Source organism: Crotalus tigris, unplaced genomic scaffold (assembly GCF_016545835.1).
Source record: "Crotalus tigris isolate CLP2741 ecotype Arizona unplaced genomic scaffold, ASM1654583v1 scf7180000017683.1919423, whole genome shotgun sequence".
In the NCBI taxonomy this organism is placed as follows: domain Eukaryota; kingdom Metazoa; phylum Chordata; class Lepidosauria; order Squamata; family Viperidae; genus Crotalus; species Crotalus tigris.
Window position 1 is genome coordinate 749323 of NW_024096563.1, and position 20065 is coordinate 769387.

Sequence of the window (20065 nt, forward strand, 5' to 3'; positions counted from 1 at the left end):
TGAGGATTGGAGAAAAGATAGGATGAAAGCTCAAGAGGCACCTCGGATGATGAACATCGATGCTGAACCAAGTTAATAAACTGCTTGGCTGAGTTCACACAGCAAAGACCGCAAGTCTTTCTAATAGCCTGCTGAAAAGGCAATAAAAAATAAACAGGCAATAAAACGGAGGAAAGCTTCACGTATTACACAGCATAACAATTTCGCCATAAAATTTAATTGCGCAGGAAGCCAGAGGTAAAATATTTGCAGAATATCCCAGTTTTCAGATTCCATACAGATGACTCCAAGAAAGCGCAGAAGGACCGTGGTGGAGTAGATCCAACGTCTAACAAATCAAGCCTTCTCTTTCTTTGGTTCATCAGATGTCCCCAAATGTCCCACCCTCAAACCCCACCAGAAGAAAGTGGGACATCAATAACCATCTTCTGTTTTTGCTCCTTAATAAGAAGAGACATTGTGCTTCATCAGCTCAGGATTTTCCTTTAACTCCTGAACCTAATGCAGGTAGGCCATCCCTTTAGGGACCATTCATTGTTTTAGATTTCATTTGATCTACATATTTTATAGGAACTGATCTAATTTGCACATTGTGGATCAGAAGGCTGTCATCCTTCAACATTTCCTGTCCTTTACCCCTGAATTGTATCTGAAGAGGGATGAGAGGGAAGAAAGGAGAGGAGAGAGAAAAGAGTAAAGGAGGGGAGAAGGAAGTAGGAAGGTTGGAGAAGAAGAGGAGAAGTGGGGAGAAAGGGGAGGAGAGTGGGGAAGGAAAGAGAAGAGGAGAGGAAGAAGAGGGAAGTAGGGAAGAGAAGAAAGGGAGAAAGAAGGTAGAGAAGAAGGAGTGTGGATACAGTGAAAGGGGAAATGGGCGAGCAACACCCAAAGTCATGTGTATGTATTTATTTCATTTTCTTAAAAGTATCTTATATATGAATGTAAAAAGAACGTATGTTAACATCTGATAAATATCTCGGTATATGTATGGGGGAAAAATAAAAAATAAAAAAATTATTTTAAAAAAACCCAAAACATTTCCTGTCCTGCAACTGGAAAAATATAGTTATTATCCAAAAAAGTGTCCATGAAAAGAAGGTTGAGGTACAAACGTGTAGATTAGGAAAATGTGCATTGAAGTACAAACGTGTAAATCTACACCGTTGTGTATTCTTTTCTTTTTTCTTTTCCTTTTGTTTTCTCTTTTCTCTTCTTTTCACAGCAAGATGCTGAAACCTGATTGAACTGACTTCAAAATGAGCCTACTCCAATTTGAAATGGGCCAAATATTGATTAAACGATACGTCCCCAGCCATCAAACTAAATATATTAGAAAAGCAAGCATACAGACAATTAGCAAATGAAGCAGGCATGCTCTTCCCTCTCCCTCAAACGAGGAAGAAGGAGAATGAGACAGAAGAGAGATATTGTTGCTTACATTCCTATCCACACATACTAATCCAAAAGCAGTGGTTCACACAACATGCTTAACCAAGGCCGATATAAAGCCTGGGGTTGCATGCACAAGACCTGCTACTCTTGGTTACTACTGAATTGTTTTGTTCATCTTTCTCTACCAGGAGGTTGGTTTGTGATTCCTTGTGTGACACAAACCCAGATAATGGGTTAATCAAATCACGTATATTGATTAAACATAGTCTGTCTCTCTTCCTGCCTCCCTCCTTCCTTCCACCCCTCTCTCTCTCTCTCTCTCTCTCTCTCTCTCTCTCTCTCTCACACACACACACACACACACACACACACACACACTTACAACCCAGAGTTTTCCTAGGCAAAACACCAAAGAAACATCATTATTTATTCATTTAATAGTAGCATTTATATACCTCCGGCCCCCATGAGGACTTCCAGTGATTTACAAAAGGCTGGGACATAAAATCCATGCAATCATGGCCCTTAATGATTAAGTCACACGCTCACCCCAAAGGTTACCCTCTTTCACTCGCTCTCTTTCTCTACCCCCACAATTCCCAGGGCAGCCTGGAACGGAGACATCTCGCTCCAATGTCTTCTGACCACTTTAATACCGTTGAACTGTTGAGGTCAATGCTGCAAAACTCAAGTAAGGGCCACCGGGACCGACTAATCTAGAACTTCGCTCCTACTGGGGTGAGTTTCTGCTATTGTTCTGATGATAGAAAAGATTATGGAGGCCTAGGGGGCCACTGGGCAATATTCTAACCGTGCACCATCATCGTAGTTGGTGAAAGGGAGACGCCGACAAATGAAAGATCTGGAGTTTAGGGGATATACATAGAGGTAGTCTTTGACTTACCACAGTTCATTTAGTGACCGTTCAGAGTTACAATGGCACTGAAAAAAGCGACTTATGACCGCTTTTCACAGCTACAACTTTTGCGCCACCCCCAGGGTCACGTGATCAAAATTCACATGCTTGGCAACTGACTCACATTTATGATGGTTGCAGTGTCTACCAGGATCACGCGATCCCCCTTTGTGGCCTTCTAGCAAAGCCAATGGGGGGGAAGCCAGAGTCACTTAGCAACCGGCTTACTAACTGAACATCTGCAGTGATTCCCGTAACAACTGTGGCAAGGAAAGGTCATAAAATGGGGCAAAAGTCACTTAACAAGTGTTAACAACAGAAATTTGGGGCTCAGTTGTGGTCAAAGGTTGAGGACTACCCGCAAATGAAAAATTCAGCAGAGGAGAGCCGTTAGTAAGAGCAAACAAATATTCCCATGTTCAGCTCAGTGGATCTTCACTGTTTTTCCTGACGCAATCTAGAACGTTCAAGAGAGTTCCAACCTAGAACTAAGGAGGAATTTCCCGTCAGTGAGGACAATCAATCAGTCTCCAGAAGTTGTGTGTGCTCCATCACTGGAGGTTTTCAAGAAAAGACTGGACAGTCATTTTTCCAGAATGGAATAGGGCCTCCTGCCATGAGCAGAGAGTTGGACTAGAAGACCTCCAAGATCCCTTCCAACTCTGTTATTCTATGCCAGGGGTAGGCCACCTTGGCTCTTTTATGACTCGTGGACTTCAACTCCCAGAATTCCTGAGCCAGCCATGCTGAGGAGAAAGGGAGAGTTTCCAAGCTGAGCCATGCTAGCTCAGGGATTCTGGGAGTTGAAGTCCACCAGTCATAAAAGAGCCAAGGTGGCCTACCTCTGGCTTATACCCTGTGTTTGCCCGAAAATAAGACCGGGTCTTATATTAATTTTTGCTGCAAAAGACGCAGTAGGGCAGGGGTCTTCAAACTTGGCCCTTTTATGACTCGTGGACTTCAACTCCCAGAATTCCTGAGCCAGCCATGCTGAGGAGAAAGGGAGAGGTTTCCAAGCGGAGCCATGCTGGCTCAGGGATTCTGGGAGTTGAAGTCCACGAGTCATAAAAGAGCCAAGGTGGCCTACCTCTGGCTTATACCCTGTGTTTGCCTGAAAATAAGACCTGGTCTTATATTAATTTTTGCTGCAAAAGACGCATTAGGGCAGGGGTCTTCAAACTTGGCCTTTTTATGACTCGTGGACTTCAACTCCCAGAATTCCTGAGCCAGCCATGCTGAGGACAAAGGGAGAGGTTTCCAAGCTGAGCCATGCTGGCTCAGGAATTCTGGGAGTTGAAGTCCACGAGTCATAAAAGAGCCAAGGTGGCCTACCCCTGTATGCTCTACCCAATGGAATCTTGGTGAGAAATGGTGACTCAGGACTTCATCAGCACATCTACTAGACAACTCATGAACCCACTGAGTCATCATTTCAGAGACATTTCTCCAAAGGAGACTGTATTGCAATGTTTCTCAACCTTGGCAACTTGAAGATGGGTGGAATTCAACCTCCAGAATTTTCCAGCAACTGTACAAGGTTGTGTGGGTGGGTACAGGCTTCCTTCTGCTTTTCTTCTGCAACCCTTTGCTTGCCTGAGGACAGACAAGCTGGTGGCATTTCACTCTGTCACGGATGGACGCCTCAAACTGGGATTTGAATGGGTTCCGGTGTAGATTTTGCTCAGAGAAATGTGACAGTCGGGTGACTGATCAGGGGAGTAATGAAAGGAATCGCTGTACAGAAACGGATACAGCTCAGCACAGGCGCCCAAGGGTTAAACAACTGAGCAAGCAGGACAGGGGGAGGCAGAAAGATTGTGTGTGGGTTGGGGTTGGGGGTTGGAGAGAAAGGGAGAGAGAGCGGTGGACGTGATAGTTCAATTCCCCCTGAGGATTAATTTGTAATTCAATTGCTAAGTGCAGTCCTGATGCCCAGAAAGTGTAATTTACGGTATGTAAAGCAAACCACTTGGGTGGGGTGGGCTTAACCCCACACGCGTGTCTCTGCCTCCTCTACACCAAAGGCTTCTTGCTGCTTTGAAGGCTGATATTGGGAGCTTTTAGAAATTGTGGCTTTTCAGGGGCATTTCCACTCCCCATTTGGGGTGATTCCAACTCTAATGAAGAGATCAGGGCCCCCCTCACAATTAGAAAATACATATGAATAAACCATATGAAGAACGCTTCCAGGAATTGGGTATGTCTAGTCTAGTGAAAAGAAGCCTCTGTGCGTGTGTGTGTGTGTGTGTGTGTGTGTGTGTGTGTGTTTGTGTGTGTATGTGTGTCATGATAACGGTGTCCCAATATTTGAGGGGCTGTCACACAGAAGGGGGGGATCAGCTTATTCTTCAAAGCACCTGCAGGCTGGACAAGAAGCAATGAATGGAAACTAATCCAAGAGAGAAACAACCTAGAACTAAGCAGACATTTTCTGACAGTAAGAACAGTTAATATCAGAGGGACATCTTGCTTCCAGAAGTTGTAGGTGCTCTAACACTGGACGTTTTAAAGAAGAGATTGGACAGCCATTTGTCTGAAAGGGCCTAGGGCAGAGGTAGGCAACCTTGGCTCTTTTATGACTCATGGACTTCAACTCCCAGAATTCCTGAGCCAGCCATGCTGAGGACAAAGGGAGAGGTTTCCAAGCTGAGCCATGCTGGCTCAGGAATTCTGGAAGTTGAAGTCCACAAGTTATGAGGGGGGCCATAGTTCCCCCATGCTGGCTCAGGAATTCTGGGAATTGAAGTCCACGAGTCATAAAAGAGCAAGGCTGCCTACCCCTAGTCTAGGAGGCTCACCGCTTAGAACAGGAGGACTTAGGACAGGGATAGGCAACCATGGCTCTTTTATGACTTGTGGACTTCAACTCCCAGAATTCCTGAGCCAGCCATGCTGAGGGGAAAGGGAGAGGTTTCCAAGCTGAGCCATGCTGGCTCGGGAATTCTGGGAGTTGAAGTCCACGAGTCATAAAAGAGCCAAGGTGGCCTACCTCTGGCTTATACCCTGTGATTGCCCGAAAATAAGACTGGGTCTTATATTAATTTTTGCTGCAAAAGGCGCAGTAGGGCAGGGGTCTTCAAACTTGGCCCTTTTATGACTCGTGGACTTCAACTCCCAGAATTCCTGAGCCAGCCATGCTGAGGACAAAGGGAGAGGTTTCCAAGCTGAGCCAGGCTGGCTCAGGAATTCTGGGAGTTGAAATCCACGAGTCATAAAAGAGCCAAGGTGGCCTACCCCTGTATGCCCAATGGAATCTTGGTGAGAAATGGTGACTCAGGACTTCATCAGCACATATACTAGACAATTCTGGGAGTTGAAGTCCATGAGTCATGAAGGGACCAAAGTTTCCCCCATGCTGGCTCAGGAATTGTGGGAGTTGAAGTCCACGAGTCATAAAAGAGCCAAGGTTGCCTACCCCTGGTCTAGGGTCTCCTGCTTGCGCAGGGGGTTGCACTAGAAGACCTCCAAGGCCCCTTCCAACTCTGTTAGTCTGTTAAAAGGGACAAAAGCATCACCCCATCAGTGTCCTGCTAAGGGCATCTCCACAGGACTTGCCCAAAGCTGTATTTGAATGAAATTCAAGGTCTGGGGGTGGGGTGTCAGCCTTGTGATTCAATTCTGCTCTTTCTTAGCAGATTCAATTTGGCTCCTTCTTCGCAGATTCAATTTTGTTTTTGTTTTTTCTTCACAGAAGAGCTACACAGTATTCACCTGCAAACTTCCTCCTCACCCGAGAACATCCTGCTTGGAGAAAATGGACTGAAATAGGAAAAAAAAAATCTAAATGAAATCGGAAAGGGAGGGCTGGGCTGAAGGTTTTTTCTCCTTACCGATAAGTAGTCCAGGGTCTCTGTCGCAAAACCAAACTTTCATTTCAGGTCTTTAACAAAACTGATAAAAAAAGAGGAGGGAAGGGAATACATTTTCACAGCCCAGATGGCTCCACTAAATCATTTATAACACCCAATCGACATCCTGTATCTTCTTTTTCTTTCTTTTTCGCCAATTCCAGCTGGCAACGTGCCTCACTGGAGGATTGCCAGTCGAATCCGGATGGAACAGGGGCTTCCATTCCCTTCTCTTTCCCCAGGGAGCTAATATTCATGAACCTGGGACCTACTGTCTTGCTATCCTTATGTTCGGCTCATTGTCTACAGCTTCCTGTGGACAATTTTTAAAAATATATCTCCCATCACAGCTTTTGCAATCCATTTAAGTTCCAACAAGAGCCAAGAACGTCTCTGGGTGACATTATTTCACTACTGGTCCAATACACTTCACCCTTCATACTGTATGTCAGTGGTTCTCAACCTGTGGTCCACAGACGCCTGGTGGCTATCATGTCTTTTCTCTCCCTCTTCCCTCCTACCTGTGGATATCCATGGTTGTTGACTCGAGGGACATCAAAATCTTCCATTACAGGATCTGGGAAATTTACCACCGTCAAGGGAACGGCCGGAGCATCAGGCAACCGATCCTGCATCTCTCTTCTTTAGAAAGAATGAAAAAGGACAGAAGAGTCAAGCGTGATCAACAGCTTGATGTCATTTGATGGTTGGCGAGAAGATTCTAATCACAGTCTAATCCCAGATCTGCAGAACCTCTTCTTAAAAGGAAGTCCTGTACTACTCCACAGGTTTACGTCAAGTAAGTATGCCACGCAATGTAGGCTGCTCAGAAGTAAATTCCACCAAGCTAAAAAAAAAAAAATTCCAGACAAGTCCTGGTGCAAGATACATTCATGGCCTTACACAATTTTTGACCTTTCTGGATCAATGTCTGGGCAGAAGAATTAGAAGGAGATGGTTATATCACATGGCTTAGAAAACCAGACCAGCTTAAAGTGAACTGCCTGTCAACCATCCGGCTGGTGTATTCAATATTAAAGAAACTCTACAGTCTTGAAGTGCCATAAGAGATCATTTTTACTGAATACACATCCCGGCACCAAAGAAGCAAAATCAACTCTAGTTTTCCCACACGAAATTCTGTTTAGTTAACAATGGCTTTTCATAACCCCCACCCACCAAGTGTTCATGTTGCCCAATCACATCTTTTCTGTTTGTTATGGGAACGGTCCACTTCTTCGTCAGACACCTGCTTTTGACGGCCTTGGGTCTCATGGACCAGGGACGGCTTCTTGAAACTCCCGTTTCTTTCCCAGGCTTTCCCTCCCCCATTTCCATGGCAAGTTGAGTAGCGACAGAGATTAGCAAGCATCTTAGCCATTCAACCTTGACATTGCAATTGTCCCCATTCACTACAGTAGCCAGATAAGATAAGATAAGATAAGATAAGATAAGATAAGATAAGATAAGATAACCTTTATTGTCATTTCTATACTGTGGGCACAACGGTACACATCAAAAATGAAATTTAGTTGCCCACTCTCAAGTGAAACACATACATGACACACACCTAAACATACTATGAACAACATATGTATAGACCCACATCCCTGCATATATGTAGCAAATAAATATTAAATATTGTCCATCTTGAATATATAACGGAAGGAGGAAGCTTCAGAGTTCGCAAGGTTAATGCTGTATGAAATGAAACTCTGGCTGAATCTGGATGTTCTGCTACCACGAAGCCCTCCCCCTCCCAGAAGGTAACAAGGAAAACAGGTCGTGAAGAGGATGTGTAGTGTCCCAGATGATCTTACGGACCCTGCTCAAGCAGCGCTTCTGTGCTATGTCCTGGATGGGAGGGGGGGAACTGCCAATGATCTTTTCAGCCATTCTCACAACTCTCTGCACCGCCTTCCTGTCTGAAGCAGGGATGCCTCCAAACCAGACTGTGATGCTGTATGACAGGACAGCTTTCTTAGAAAACCTCGCTGTCACATTTCTGGATTTTCAGGAAGTTTGCACACAATCCCCATGAGGTTTGCCACCTCACACATGCGCATACATGCACAGATCCTTATTCAGGATCTATTACTCACACGTAAGCTCCAACGTTGTTCACTATTCTAGCAACGGCTTTGACTTTGCCACCAGGCTGGGCAAGAGACTCATTGAACCCCTTGAGGAAAACCTAAAATTGGAAGGAAAACAGTGAAAAGATCACTAACAGATTCCTGAAGCACTCTGGGAAGGAATATTCCCTGTAGAATTGTGTCAATTACTTGAATTACTGGATTTTTTTTTAAATCATCCATGGACATCCTTCTTTAGAACGTCTTTGAAATTCAGTTTCTTTTGAAGACCACCAAGTTCTAAATGGCTGTGATCTGAGGCATCTTTAAGTGGTCAAGAAATGGTTGTTTGTAAAATAAACAACCATTTCTTGACCAGTTAAGGATGCTTCATATCACACACATTTCGACACCAAGAGAAGCAACGGTCATATTTCTCATCTGAAAAAAATAAAATAAAAATCCCATGTCTAGCCCCATCTGATTTATTCATGAAGCTCTCTGTGACCCATCACCCCAATGGCTCAGATTTAATAACCTGTCCTTGTTATTTCCCTTTCCCTCACCTCCAGCCCTGTGTAGTTCACTCCAGCATAGCGTGGGATGAGGCTGCGTTTACGAATGATGGATGCATATAACTTGGTTCCTGTTTGGTCCTTCTTCCGTGGCTGTTCGAAACCAGAATGAAAACAGATCAGAAGGTGCAAACAAGACAATAAACCAAGCCATAGGAGGCTTACAGATTGTTCTTGAGATGGCTCTAAGGAACTGTAATTGATAAGTAAATCAGGAGCTGTTCATTATAGTTCATGCTACCCTGGAGATTAGTTCAATGCCATAAATTGCTCTGATTGGCATAAAAGTAAGTACAGTAATGCTTCCATTCCTGGAGAAACAATAAAACAACTAAGCTAACATCAAAAATTTGGCTGTTGGGAAGATCAATGGCCAGTAGATTTGAAAATACAAAAGGGGAGAGCTTATGTTCTGATGTCACAAGGCACTTTTTGTTGTTCTCTCATCATTGTGGTTAGTTCCAGATACCTATGCAATCGAAAAAATGTTTCATGTTTGGTCTGTGGTAATCTTTTGGTGTCTGTGGATATCTAAGTCGTGTTTCTCAATTTTGGCAGCCCAAAGAGGTGTAAACCTCAACCCACAACTGGGAGTTGAAGTCCACACTTCTTCAGGTTGCCAAGGTGGAGAAACTCTGATTTAGAAGAACTGTACTTCTCTCTCTGTGGAGATTTCCAAGGTAAGGTCGGGCAGATGTCTTTAGATGATCAAGCTTGGATTTCTTAGATTAAACAGAAGACTTCCATGGCTTATAAACCCCCTCCAGTTCTATTGTTTTATTTCACATTTTGTTCTCTCCCTCTCAAAGTTCTGAACCACTTTATTATCATAACTTATCAAGAGCTGTGCCATGGCACAAAGAAGCTGAAATTGAATGGAAGGCATTACTCATTATTTTGAAGTATGCAGATCGACTAGTTTCCTATATAAAAGTCCAGGAAGAGTGAATTCTTTACATATTTCTACACTGAACTGGATTGTGGCTTAGAATCTGCAAAGGAGGGACAAGACAGAAACCTTTCAATTGCCCTGTTTGTAATTATCGGTAAAGCACTCATCTTTAAAAGCTTTAAAAGGTTAGAATCACAAGCAATTCAGCCCTATAGAAATACTGGGAGGCCGACGCTGAGATGAGCAGAGCCTACAAATGGATTCCTGAGCCATCACCAGACAGCTAATCATTATCGTGTCATCAATACAAGCACTTTCCTTTAAAAAAAAAAAAAATCAGTCTTTGTGCAAAATGGGGAGGTGGGCTGGCAAAGTAAAGTGTAAAGGTTGGATTTTTTTTTAAGATGTCAGAAAGAAGAATTTGCAGTTACATTCTGCATAGCACAATGGCTTCAAGGGACAACACTAATGTTTGCATTTAAGGCATTTTAGCTTTCCAGGATGAATGGAAATACGTAGGTATCCATTCTCAGATGATTGAAGGGATGGGATGGGGGGGGGTTCTTTATCTGTTCTATAGTTTCGGCTTGGAACAAAAAGGTTTCTCCAGCATCCAGCCAAATCTGGGGAAATTACTCCTGAAGCACTCCTGAAATCCAAACTGGACCTCATTGAGATATTCTCTGAGTTCTTCCCCTCGCCTTTAAATTTCCTTTTTTTTTCTCTCTCTCTCTCTTTTTCTTTTCATTCTTTTTTTGTACTTCTTCAATCTCAGAACACTCTCAATTGTTCGTCTCATTTCTCACACACCACTTGAGTTTGCTACTGTAGAAAGAGCGAGCGGCATTTGATGATAGGAAAACAGGATATGTATTTTGCATAAATGGAGGTTAGATGGAACTGTAGAACTATAAAATAATGGACCAATAGAATGCTAGGAAAATGAGTAGCCAAATAGAGATAATACAATATCGATAGAACAAAAAAATAATAAAATAGGTACAATGATTGATTGATACAGTAGATATACAGATGTGGACAGAGAGAGTCAAGAAAGAAACAAGAGAGAGAGAGAGAGAGAGAGAGAGAGAGAGAGAGAGAGAGAGAGAGAGAGAGATAAATAGACAGATTATGAATGGAGAAAGATAGATGGAGATAGATGGTTAGAAGATAGAGATGGACATGGATGGATAAGGAAGATTATGGATGGAGAGAGATGGATGAACGGATGGATGGACAGACGGATGGCGACAGACTGACTGACAGATAATAGATGGAGATGGATGGATAACAGAAAAACAGAATAATAGATTTGGAAGGGACCTCAGAGATCTTCTAGTCCAGTGGTTCTCAATCTTTTTAATGCCGCGACCCCCAACTGGTCGCAAGTTGAGGACTACTCAACTGGTGCAGCACCGTTTGCAGAATGGGACTTTTGGCGGGCTCAGCAGGGCAGAGACAGCCTGGACAATTCCTATGGGCTTTTGAAAGCCAATAGAATTAGACTCTATTCAAGAGAGTCTCTTCTATTGGCTTTCAAAAGCCAATAGAATAAAAGGGAGGAGCACAGCTAAGGAAAAGGGGGAAAAAATGGCGGACTGCGTTGTTTGGTGACCCCCGTGAAATGGTCGTTTGACCCCAAATGGGGTCCCGACCCACAGGTTGAGAACCACTGTTCTAGTCGAACCCCCTGCTCAAGCAGGAGACCCTATACAATTTCAGACAAATGGTTGTGCAGTCTCTTCTTAAAAACCTCCAGTGATGGAGCATCCACAACTTCTGGAGGCAGATCATTCCACTGGTTAATCATTCTAGCAGTCAGGAAATTCTTCCTTAGTTTTAGGTTGCTTCTGTCCTTGATCCTGGATGGATGCATGGATGCATGGACAGACAGACAGACAAACAGATGTCTCAGTAGTCGCTACTCCTTCTCTCCCATTCCTGTTTTCTCACTGCTATTTTTGTCTTTTTCCACTTTGGGCCTCTCAGACCTTCTGCCCATTTTCACACACTCTCCACCCCCAGCAGCGCCCCCACCCCACCCCTTCCCTTTCACTGCTCATGCGGAAAAGCAAACATGTCAGGTTGCTGCTTTAGCTGCCTTTGAATGTCAAGTTGTTCCTTTTAATGCCTTTGATGCCACAAAGGTTAGAAAGGAGAGAATTTTGTCTCTCCCATTTGCTTGGCTGAGCAACAAAACTCCCCTCCAAGTAAACAAAGAATGTGCCTTCTTTCGCAAAAATTGGGCAAAGGGCGAGGAGGGGACAGGAGAAGCAGACCCCTTAAATCCATGGATTTTCAACAGCTTGACCCACAACAAGATCTCCCCCCTCCCCCCCCCGTAGACCTCGTATTCTCCGCAAATACTGTGTTGTTTCTCTGTGTCATATAATATATGTGGGTATATGCATAATTCTGTATTTTATTTTTGATATATTTATGTTGGTCACCACGATGTAAAAAAGATGTTGAGACTCTAGAACAGCAGTTCTCAACCTATGGGTCGCGACCCCATTTGGGGTCGATCGACCATTTTTCGGGGGTCGCCAAAGGCGGCGATCCGCCATTTTCTTCCCTCCGGGGGCGGCGCCGCGCATGGGCGCTGCGCATGGGGGTGGCGCCGCGCCTCCGGGGGCGGCGGTGCGCATGCGCAGCGCGCATGGGGCGCCGCTGCGCGGGGCCCCGCCCCCATGTGCACCACGCTGCGCATGCGCATAACGTTTGTGTGACGGGGGTCGCCGTCACACAAACGTTGAGAACCGCTGCTCTAGAAAGAGTGCAGAGAAGAGCAACAAAGATGGTTAGGGGACTGGAGGCTCAAACATATAAGGAACAGTTGCTGGAATTGGATATGTCTAGTTTAACGAAGAGAAGGATGAGGGGGGACATGATAGCAGTGCTCCAATATCTCAGGGGCTGCCCCAAAGAAGAGGGAGTCAAGCTAAAGCGTTTGAAGACCGGACAAGAAGCAACGGATGGAAACTAAACAAGGAGAGAAGCAAGCTAAAACTAAGGAGAAACTTCCTGACAGTGAGAACAATTAACCAGTGGAACAACCTGCCTCCAGAAGCAGTGAATGTTCCATCACTGGAAGTTTTTAAGAAGAGACTGGACAGCCATTTGTCCAAAATGGTATAGGGTTTCCTGCCTGAGCAGGGGGTTGGACTAGAAGACCTCCAAGGTCCCTTCCAACTTTATTATTATCATTATCATTATTAGTATACTGGAGGTGATGACCTTTTGAGAGCTGCAGGCAATGAAATTTCATTTTGATGTATGCCAATTAGTGTACATTCAAAGTGACAATAAAGTTATTAATCTATTCTTCTATTCTAGCGTTAGAGAACAAGACCTTTTTGGTGATGCAACTTAGGTTTGGTAGAACGTAGAGCTCCAAGCTGTTGTGTTTTTTTTTCAGCTTTTCAATGACAGGTTAAAATCATCCCATCCAAGTTCTCATGGTTGGGGGTTTTTCTTTTTCTCTTGCAGCCATCTAAACATCTGCTCTGCATCTGCTATTTTGTTCTGGTAATGGCTTCTCTTTGGTGTTTAGATTGCAAAGGGGTTTGTTTGCTTTTGCTAGGAACATTAGCCATCTGGAAGCACGCCCTGTTCCCACCTCCCTGGGTTGGTGGGAAAGCTTTGAAGTGGAGAAATAATTGTGCTGCACAAACAAGTAGAACTGCACGCTGGGGTCCAAGCAGTCTTCTGTAGCTTTCTTCTTGATGTGCTAGCTCACCATCCGCAAGGACTTTGGGGGAAGAGTTTTAATTATGTGTTTGCATTTATGGACAGAGGTGGTAAGTTCTCGACTTCCAACCGTTCATTTAGAGACAGATCAAAGTTACGCAAGTACCGAAAAAAGCGACTTAGGATCAGCCCTCAGGATCCTCACACTCCCTCCTCCCCCGATCCTGTGATTAAAATTCCGGTGCTTGGCAGTCTGTATGCATTTATGACAGTTGCAGTGCCCTGGGTTCATGTCAGCTCACAAATATTATCCTTTAAAGTTTAAACAGGTAGGTTACGTCAGTGGTCCCGAATAATTTTGGCACAGTAAGGTTCGCTCGCCCACCACTCACCTCCAGCTGTGCAGCCTGGTTCTTAATAGGCCATGGACCAGTACTAGTCTACAGCCCGAGGGTTGGGGACCCCTGGATTACATGACTCACCAGCACTAAAGCACAGTGATAATGATGAAAAGGACGCAGGTATTTTACAGGGATGTTGTATTTCGCAAGAATTTCTTTGGTGTCCTTGTCAGCCACAGTGAGAGACACATCTGGGAAGAGAAGAAAAGGGTAAACAAAGACGGTCAGATTACATAACAAAAACGCCAGCGAGCCAAACTTAGCTAAAGGTGGGAGAATCATGGTCAGCTCTTTCCATTTTTATTTTCTTTCCTTGAAAGCAAACGGGGCGCCAGGCTTCTGCTTTTGATCAGAGCAGTGACATTTAATCTCTTAGTCCTTTGTGCCATTTTCCCAATCTAAATATCTCCCCCAGGGAGCTATTAGGCACATAAAAGAAAAAGAAAAAAAGCAGATTCTTTGGTCATTTTTATATTGTTTCCCGTGCTCTGGGGAGAAGTCGCCCAGTTTCAATGGGGAGGGTGGCAGCTGATTGAGATCCAAAAAACATAATGGAATCGGGAGGATTAACAGCCCTGGTCTGAAAGGCACTCCTCTGGTGAAAATTAGAAGCAGAGCACCTGCTTTAAAATAAAAAAAGAGAACCAAATATCTATCTTTTCCTAGCTGTTGCAAAATTGATTGGTGTTTTCATTAATCTATCTTGCATGGACCATCCCAAATGCTTGTTAGTTACTGAGAGCTCAGAACCTAGACAGACAGATAGATAGATAGATAGATAGATAGATAGATAGATAGATAGATAGATAGATAGAAAGATAGATAGGATGGATGGATAGATGGGAGAGATACATTATGGATGGAGGTAATAGAAAGAGATAGATAGAACTAGATAGCTGAGATAGATAGATAGATAGATAGATAGATAGATAAATAGACAGACAGATGATAGATAGATAGATGATACATAGATAGACAGATAGACAGATAGATAGGATGAGAGAGACTATGAAGATTAGAAATCAGTAGTTAGACAGAAAGACAGACAGACAATGGATGGAAATAGATGATAGACCAGTGGTTCTCAACCTTTTTAATGCTGCGACCCCCAACCGGTCATAAGTCGAGGACTACTCAACCGGTCATAAGTCATGGACTACTCAACTGGTGCAGCACCATTTGCAGAATGGGACTTTTGGCGGGCTCAGCAGGGCAGAGACAGCCTGGATAATTCCTATTGGCTTTTGAAAGCCAATAGAATTAGACTCTATTCAAGAGAGTCTATTCTATTGGCTTTCAAAAGCCAATAGAATAAAAGGGAGTAGCACAGCTAAGGAAAAGGGGGAAAAATGGCGGATTGCGTTGTTTGGCGACCCCCGTGAAATGGTCGTTCAACCCCAAATGGGGTCCCGACCCACAGGTTGAGAACCACTGTGATAGACAGACATTTCAATAGCCATCACTTTACAGGTCTACTGCACTATAACTGCAGTAGGAAAATTGCCATATTGTTGTCATCTGGGACAAGCCATCCATGTGCTAATTTCTAACCTCACCAATTATCCTGCTTATGAGTTTCTAACATTGCTAAGCAAAGTTTTAAAAGCTCTGGGGAACAAAAGGCACGTGCGAAGAAAATAAGCTCCTGTCCACTTGATAAAATTCATTATTCTTAGTTTCACATGTGAAAGTTGCTTGAAGATGCTTTCAATCCTGGGGACCCCCCCCCCCATCCTCCCCCTCCCGCAAGAAGAAAGCGCTGTCCTTGGTGCTGAACTGTGATCAGGCACTACTTGAAGGAAAGAGGAAGGTGTCATGAAGAGTTGATGGTGTATACATTTTAGTATGGAATTTACATCTTCAGAGGGTGGGGAATATCCACAGAGAGTAGCTATGTTAGGCTGTGGTAAAAAGAACTAAAAAAAAACCCCTTAAAGGATTTGTAAATTTTCACATTTTTATCTGCAAAGATCAGCCTTTACTTCTATTCCCACCTCAAGTCTTTTTAAAATTCCTTTCTAACACATTTGTGTATGCTTTATTTATTTATTTATTTATTTATTTCTATCCCAGATTTATTATTTTTTATAATGTTGTGAGAGATGGAGGGAAGAGGAGGAGAAGGGAGACCAGGACAAAGGGAAGGGAAGGGAAGGAAACATATTGAAATAGTGCTGTATTAAAATAAAAAACGAACTTTTTAAAAATCTTTCGTTTCACTGCTCCATCAAAAGTAGAACACCATAACAGCTAAGCCTTCAATAAAAATAAGGAACCTAATAATTTAAGAGTATGAAAGCAAAAGCCAGACAATGAAAGTTGAACCAAATTTTTATGAAAATTGGTGTGGGGAGATAACCCTTTTAGCAGGCCCAAAATAGAGAGTTTTCAGAGTCTGCTTAGTTGAAACAGGCTTCTTCTGTTATTTCAACTGGAGCAAAAAATAAGTACCTGCAGATTTGGGTGGACCATTGGCTTATATCTTCCTCACTTCTTGGCCTACTAAGAGAAATTCTAAAGGCTCTTATTTTTTATGATTAGCTGATCTGGGATGACCAGACCATTCCCTTGAGCCAACTTGAGATGGAAACCTAGCACTCTCTTCCTGAGGTACATTGTGTAGATCAGGGGTCTTCAAACTTGGCCCTTTTATGACTTGTGGACTTCAACTCCCAGAATTCCTCGGCCAGGAATTCTGGGAGTTGAAGTCCACAAGTCATTAAAAGGGCCAAGTTTCAAGACCCCTGGTGTAGATCATGAAAATTCCATCCAACCACCTAACTAATCCCTGGGGTTCAGGAGCAGAAAGAGGAAACATGCAGAAATTTGTGGAAGACTCCCGAATGTTATGCCACACCAGCAATTCTATTTTATCTCTCCCCCCTCTTCCTTGAGAGAGAATAATCAGAATGCTGGGTTCTGAGGTATTGAAGACCAGGTAGGAAAAATTGCAAGCATCGTTGCTAAATAAAAGGGGAAGGAGAAGGCATTGGTTGAATGTGGGATGGAAGAAGAGATGGAACGTAGAATGGATGAAGGACTAACCAGGGTTACATAGGCACCACCCTCTTACTGATGCCCTCTTCTCCCTTGACCAAAATCACTGGCCTTATTATGTTCTCCTAAGCCTCCACAGCATTTTATGAGAACTCAGCTGAAGCTCAGGTCTGACCTTATTAGGAAGTCCTGAGCCAAGAAGACATTGCTGCTTTGTGTCTGGAGATGCTCTCCAGCCTGTCTGCAAAGCTGTCTCATTATCTCCCCCCCCCCAGCCTTGTTCTTGCCATGACCATTATTCTTTGTCCCTTAAACTCCTTGCCAAAGAAGGAAGACCTGCCTGTCCTGTGAGCCTTGACAAGGGAAAATAGAGCCTCATTTCCTCAATCATTAGTTGCCAGTTGCTTTCTGTGTGACCCCCCCCCCGGAGGTAGGGGGCAGAAGCATCGTGCAACTATGACTGAACAGATATCTACGGAGCAACAGTCCGCCGGGCAGCTGCCCAACACGTGCGTTTCTTTGTCTCTCCCTCTTCTTTCTCTCTCTCTTTCTTTTGAGATCCCTCCAATCTATTCATTTTCTTTCTGATTGCAATCACGAACTCCAAGAATGCTGCTACTTCAGCGTTGTCGCCGGGATGGCCACCATCCATCACAACATCTTGATCAGAGAGCAAAGGATGAAACCCCACTAAAGTACCTTGACTCTTCTTTTCCTAAGCTTAAGGGCTGATTTTTATTTATTTCTTTTGCTATCGGGAGCAGATGCGATGGCTCAACGGTTAAAGACGCTGAGCTTGTCAGCTGGAAAGCTGACAGCCCAAGTAAGAGACCCGAGCGCCACACGGCGGGGTGAGCTCCTGTTCCTTGCCCCAGCTCCTGCCAACCTAGCAGTTTGAAAGCGTGCAAGTAGATAAATAGGTACCATTTTGGTGGGAAGATAACAGCATTCCGTGTGCCTTTGGTGTATAGCCTTGCTGAGGGAGCCAGCATTGTCCGAAGACATATTTGTGGCCACATGACCACAAATATGTCTTCGGATAACGCTGGCTCCCTCAGTTAAGAAACAGAGATGAGCGCTGTGCCCTAGAGTCAGACATGACTGGACAGAAGCATTTGACCTATCTTTTGCTGAAGATGCTTTTCTTTTTCTTGGGGAAGTCTCCAGCTGAGAGAGCTTGTGGGGGGTGTCCTTTTGGAGTGCTGCACCCTTAAAGGAGCAGGTCTCTGACCACACAATCATGGACCCCATCTTGACTTTTTTGACCTGTCCTGTAGATGCCCCTGCCTTGCCTAAACAAACAGCATTCTCCAACTGGAGACTAAAAGGACCTAACCTTGAAGTTCTGCAGGCCCTGTCTCTTCCGATCCTTCTGGGCTGAGACAGGTAGGGGAGTCCATCAAAGTCTGCTTTGTTTCACTGCATCAGGAGCTGTAATGGAATTACCTGGAGTGCTACGGCCGACTGCCGCTGGCTTCATTTCGCCAGCGTCTGGCATTAATCTAATTGCTAACTCTAATGCCATTAGTATTATTATGATTACCCACATAACATCGCTCAGCTTGGAAGAATAAAGATCAAGTCACCAGGACGAATGGCCACCGTCTTGGGAAAACACCCCAATTATCTATCATCATTTCCCCATTAAGGTAGGCAACGGAGCTAGGAGGGAAGAGCCAGGGACAGCAGATTCCATTTCCTAGCTGGGAGATAAGCGGGACTATTTGGTAGACAATTATTATTAAATATAGACTCATTTGCTTGGTGCAGAGAGGAAAGATTCAGAAGCAGTACTCTCTATATCAGACATGTCAAACACAAGGCCCGGGGGCCGGATGAGGCCCACGAAGTGGTTTCATGCGGCCCACGAAGCCATCCTGGAAACAGTGAGGGAACGGCCCCCTCTGCCTTGGCCCTCGCCCAGGGCAGCCAGGAGCCAATGTACAATTTTGTGGTGGCCATCTATGCTGAAATGCATTCAGTCTTAGCTCCATAAGCCCCCTCCCCCCACATGGCCTGAGAGGAGCAGTGAGGCTCCTCCAATGGACCATGCTTTGGCCCTTGCCCTGGTCCTACCCCCTTCTGCCAGAGACCCTCAGATCTGTCCCACTCCTGCCCAGGCCCCCACAGGCACCCTTGACGCAAACGATGTAGAGCTGGCCACACCCAACCAGTAGGCCACACCCACTCCATCCACACCCACCCAGTAGGTCGCACCCACCCTGGCGACACCCACCCGGCCCCCTGAGGGCAACCGCAATGCTGATGCGGCCCTCAATGAAAATTGAGTTTGACACCCCTGCTCTACACAATCTGCTCTTTACACAATCTACACCACCTCATGTGTTTATGCCACCAAATTCAGTTCAGTTTGGCACACAAACTTTTTAAACTCTTGCATTCCATTGATTAAATTCCATCAAGTTGGCGTCAATACTTGATGTTCTCCGGGACCCTCAAGTTGGCGTCAATACTTAAGGACCACATAGATGTTCTCCGGGACCCTCAAAAAAACCCCAATCTGATCCTTAAGAACTTCCAACCCCCATCACCACTGTAACTGAATCTATCCTTCTTATTTCCAGTTGACCCCTTTTCCCCTTCCATTCAATTTCATTCAGCCCCACCAAGATTCTCAGATCTTCCAAAGTGGTCCCACCTTCTTCTCCTGCCTTGATGGAGTCAATTTCCACTGTCACTCTTTCCTCCCAGGTTGGAGCGTATGTGGGTTGTGCGGGGACATGGGTCACTGCCTGAGCTGGCTGTTTGCTGTCTTCTTCGGAAGTGGTTTTGCTATAAATGGAGAAGAGGGGAAGATGCGACATAATTTGGGAGCTTGGTAGACAGCAGCAGAGAAAGCATTCCATACGGAGATAAAGTCAGCGTTTGCTTTTGAGGGAAACAGTGGGGCGGGTTGGGTGGAGATGCTTCAGCAGGGAGTCAGAAGACCTTGGGTGAATGTACGCCATCTCTGCTACTCATCAAAACAACCTCACTTCCACATAAAACTGGAGAGAACAATGTTGAAATTGCTTTAGGACTTGAGTTAACTGAAACAAGCGACAGCCTCTCACAGAAATCTGAAAAAAGCCAGGATGCATTTCCCACCCGTAAGGCTAGCCAAAATGGGTTCAAACATCTCACCCCTATGCTGGAAATGTAAAACAGGAATAGGTTCATACTTCCATATGTGGTGGGAATGCCCAAAGACTCGTGAGTATTGGAACAGGACACGAAACTGGTTGAGGGATATATTAACACTGGACTTAGAGTTAAAACCTG

General features: G+C 44.5%; 1 protein-coding gene and 1 long non-coding RNA gene across 8 annotated transcripts in view; one reads left to right on the plus strand and one right to left on the minus strand.

Annotated features, from left to right (window-relative positions):
* LOC120305553 overlaps positions 1–6276 on the plus strand; it is a 33474-nt gene extending 27198 nt beyond the window's left edge. Inside the window, exons 3-4 of the long non-coding RNA XR_005556069.1 lie at positions 1993–2127; positions 5997–6276. This is a non-coding gene — a long non-coding RNA (uncharacterized LOC120305553). The remainder of the gene's footprint in view (positions 1–1992; positions 2128–5996) is intronic.
* CCDC33 (coiled-coil domain containing 33) overlaps positions 1–20065 on the minus strand; it is a 100683-nt gene that overhangs the window by 38145 nt on the left and 42473 nt on the right. For all 7 annotated transcript variants that reach the window (XM_039337558.1, XM_039337557.1, XM_039337559.1 and 4 more), the window contains 5 exons: positions 19443–19576; positions 13868–13977; positions 8795–8896; positions 8256–8347; positions 6675–6795 (listed from right to left, as the gene is read on the minus strand). In XM_039337558.1, the coding sequence (XP_039193492.1) occupies positions 6675–6795; positions 8256–8347; positions 8795–8896; positions 13868–13977; positions 19443–19576 (559 nt within the window). The remainder of the gene's footprint in view (positions 1–6674; positions 6796–8255; positions 8348–8794; positions 8897–13867; positions 13978–19442; positions 19577–20065) is intronic.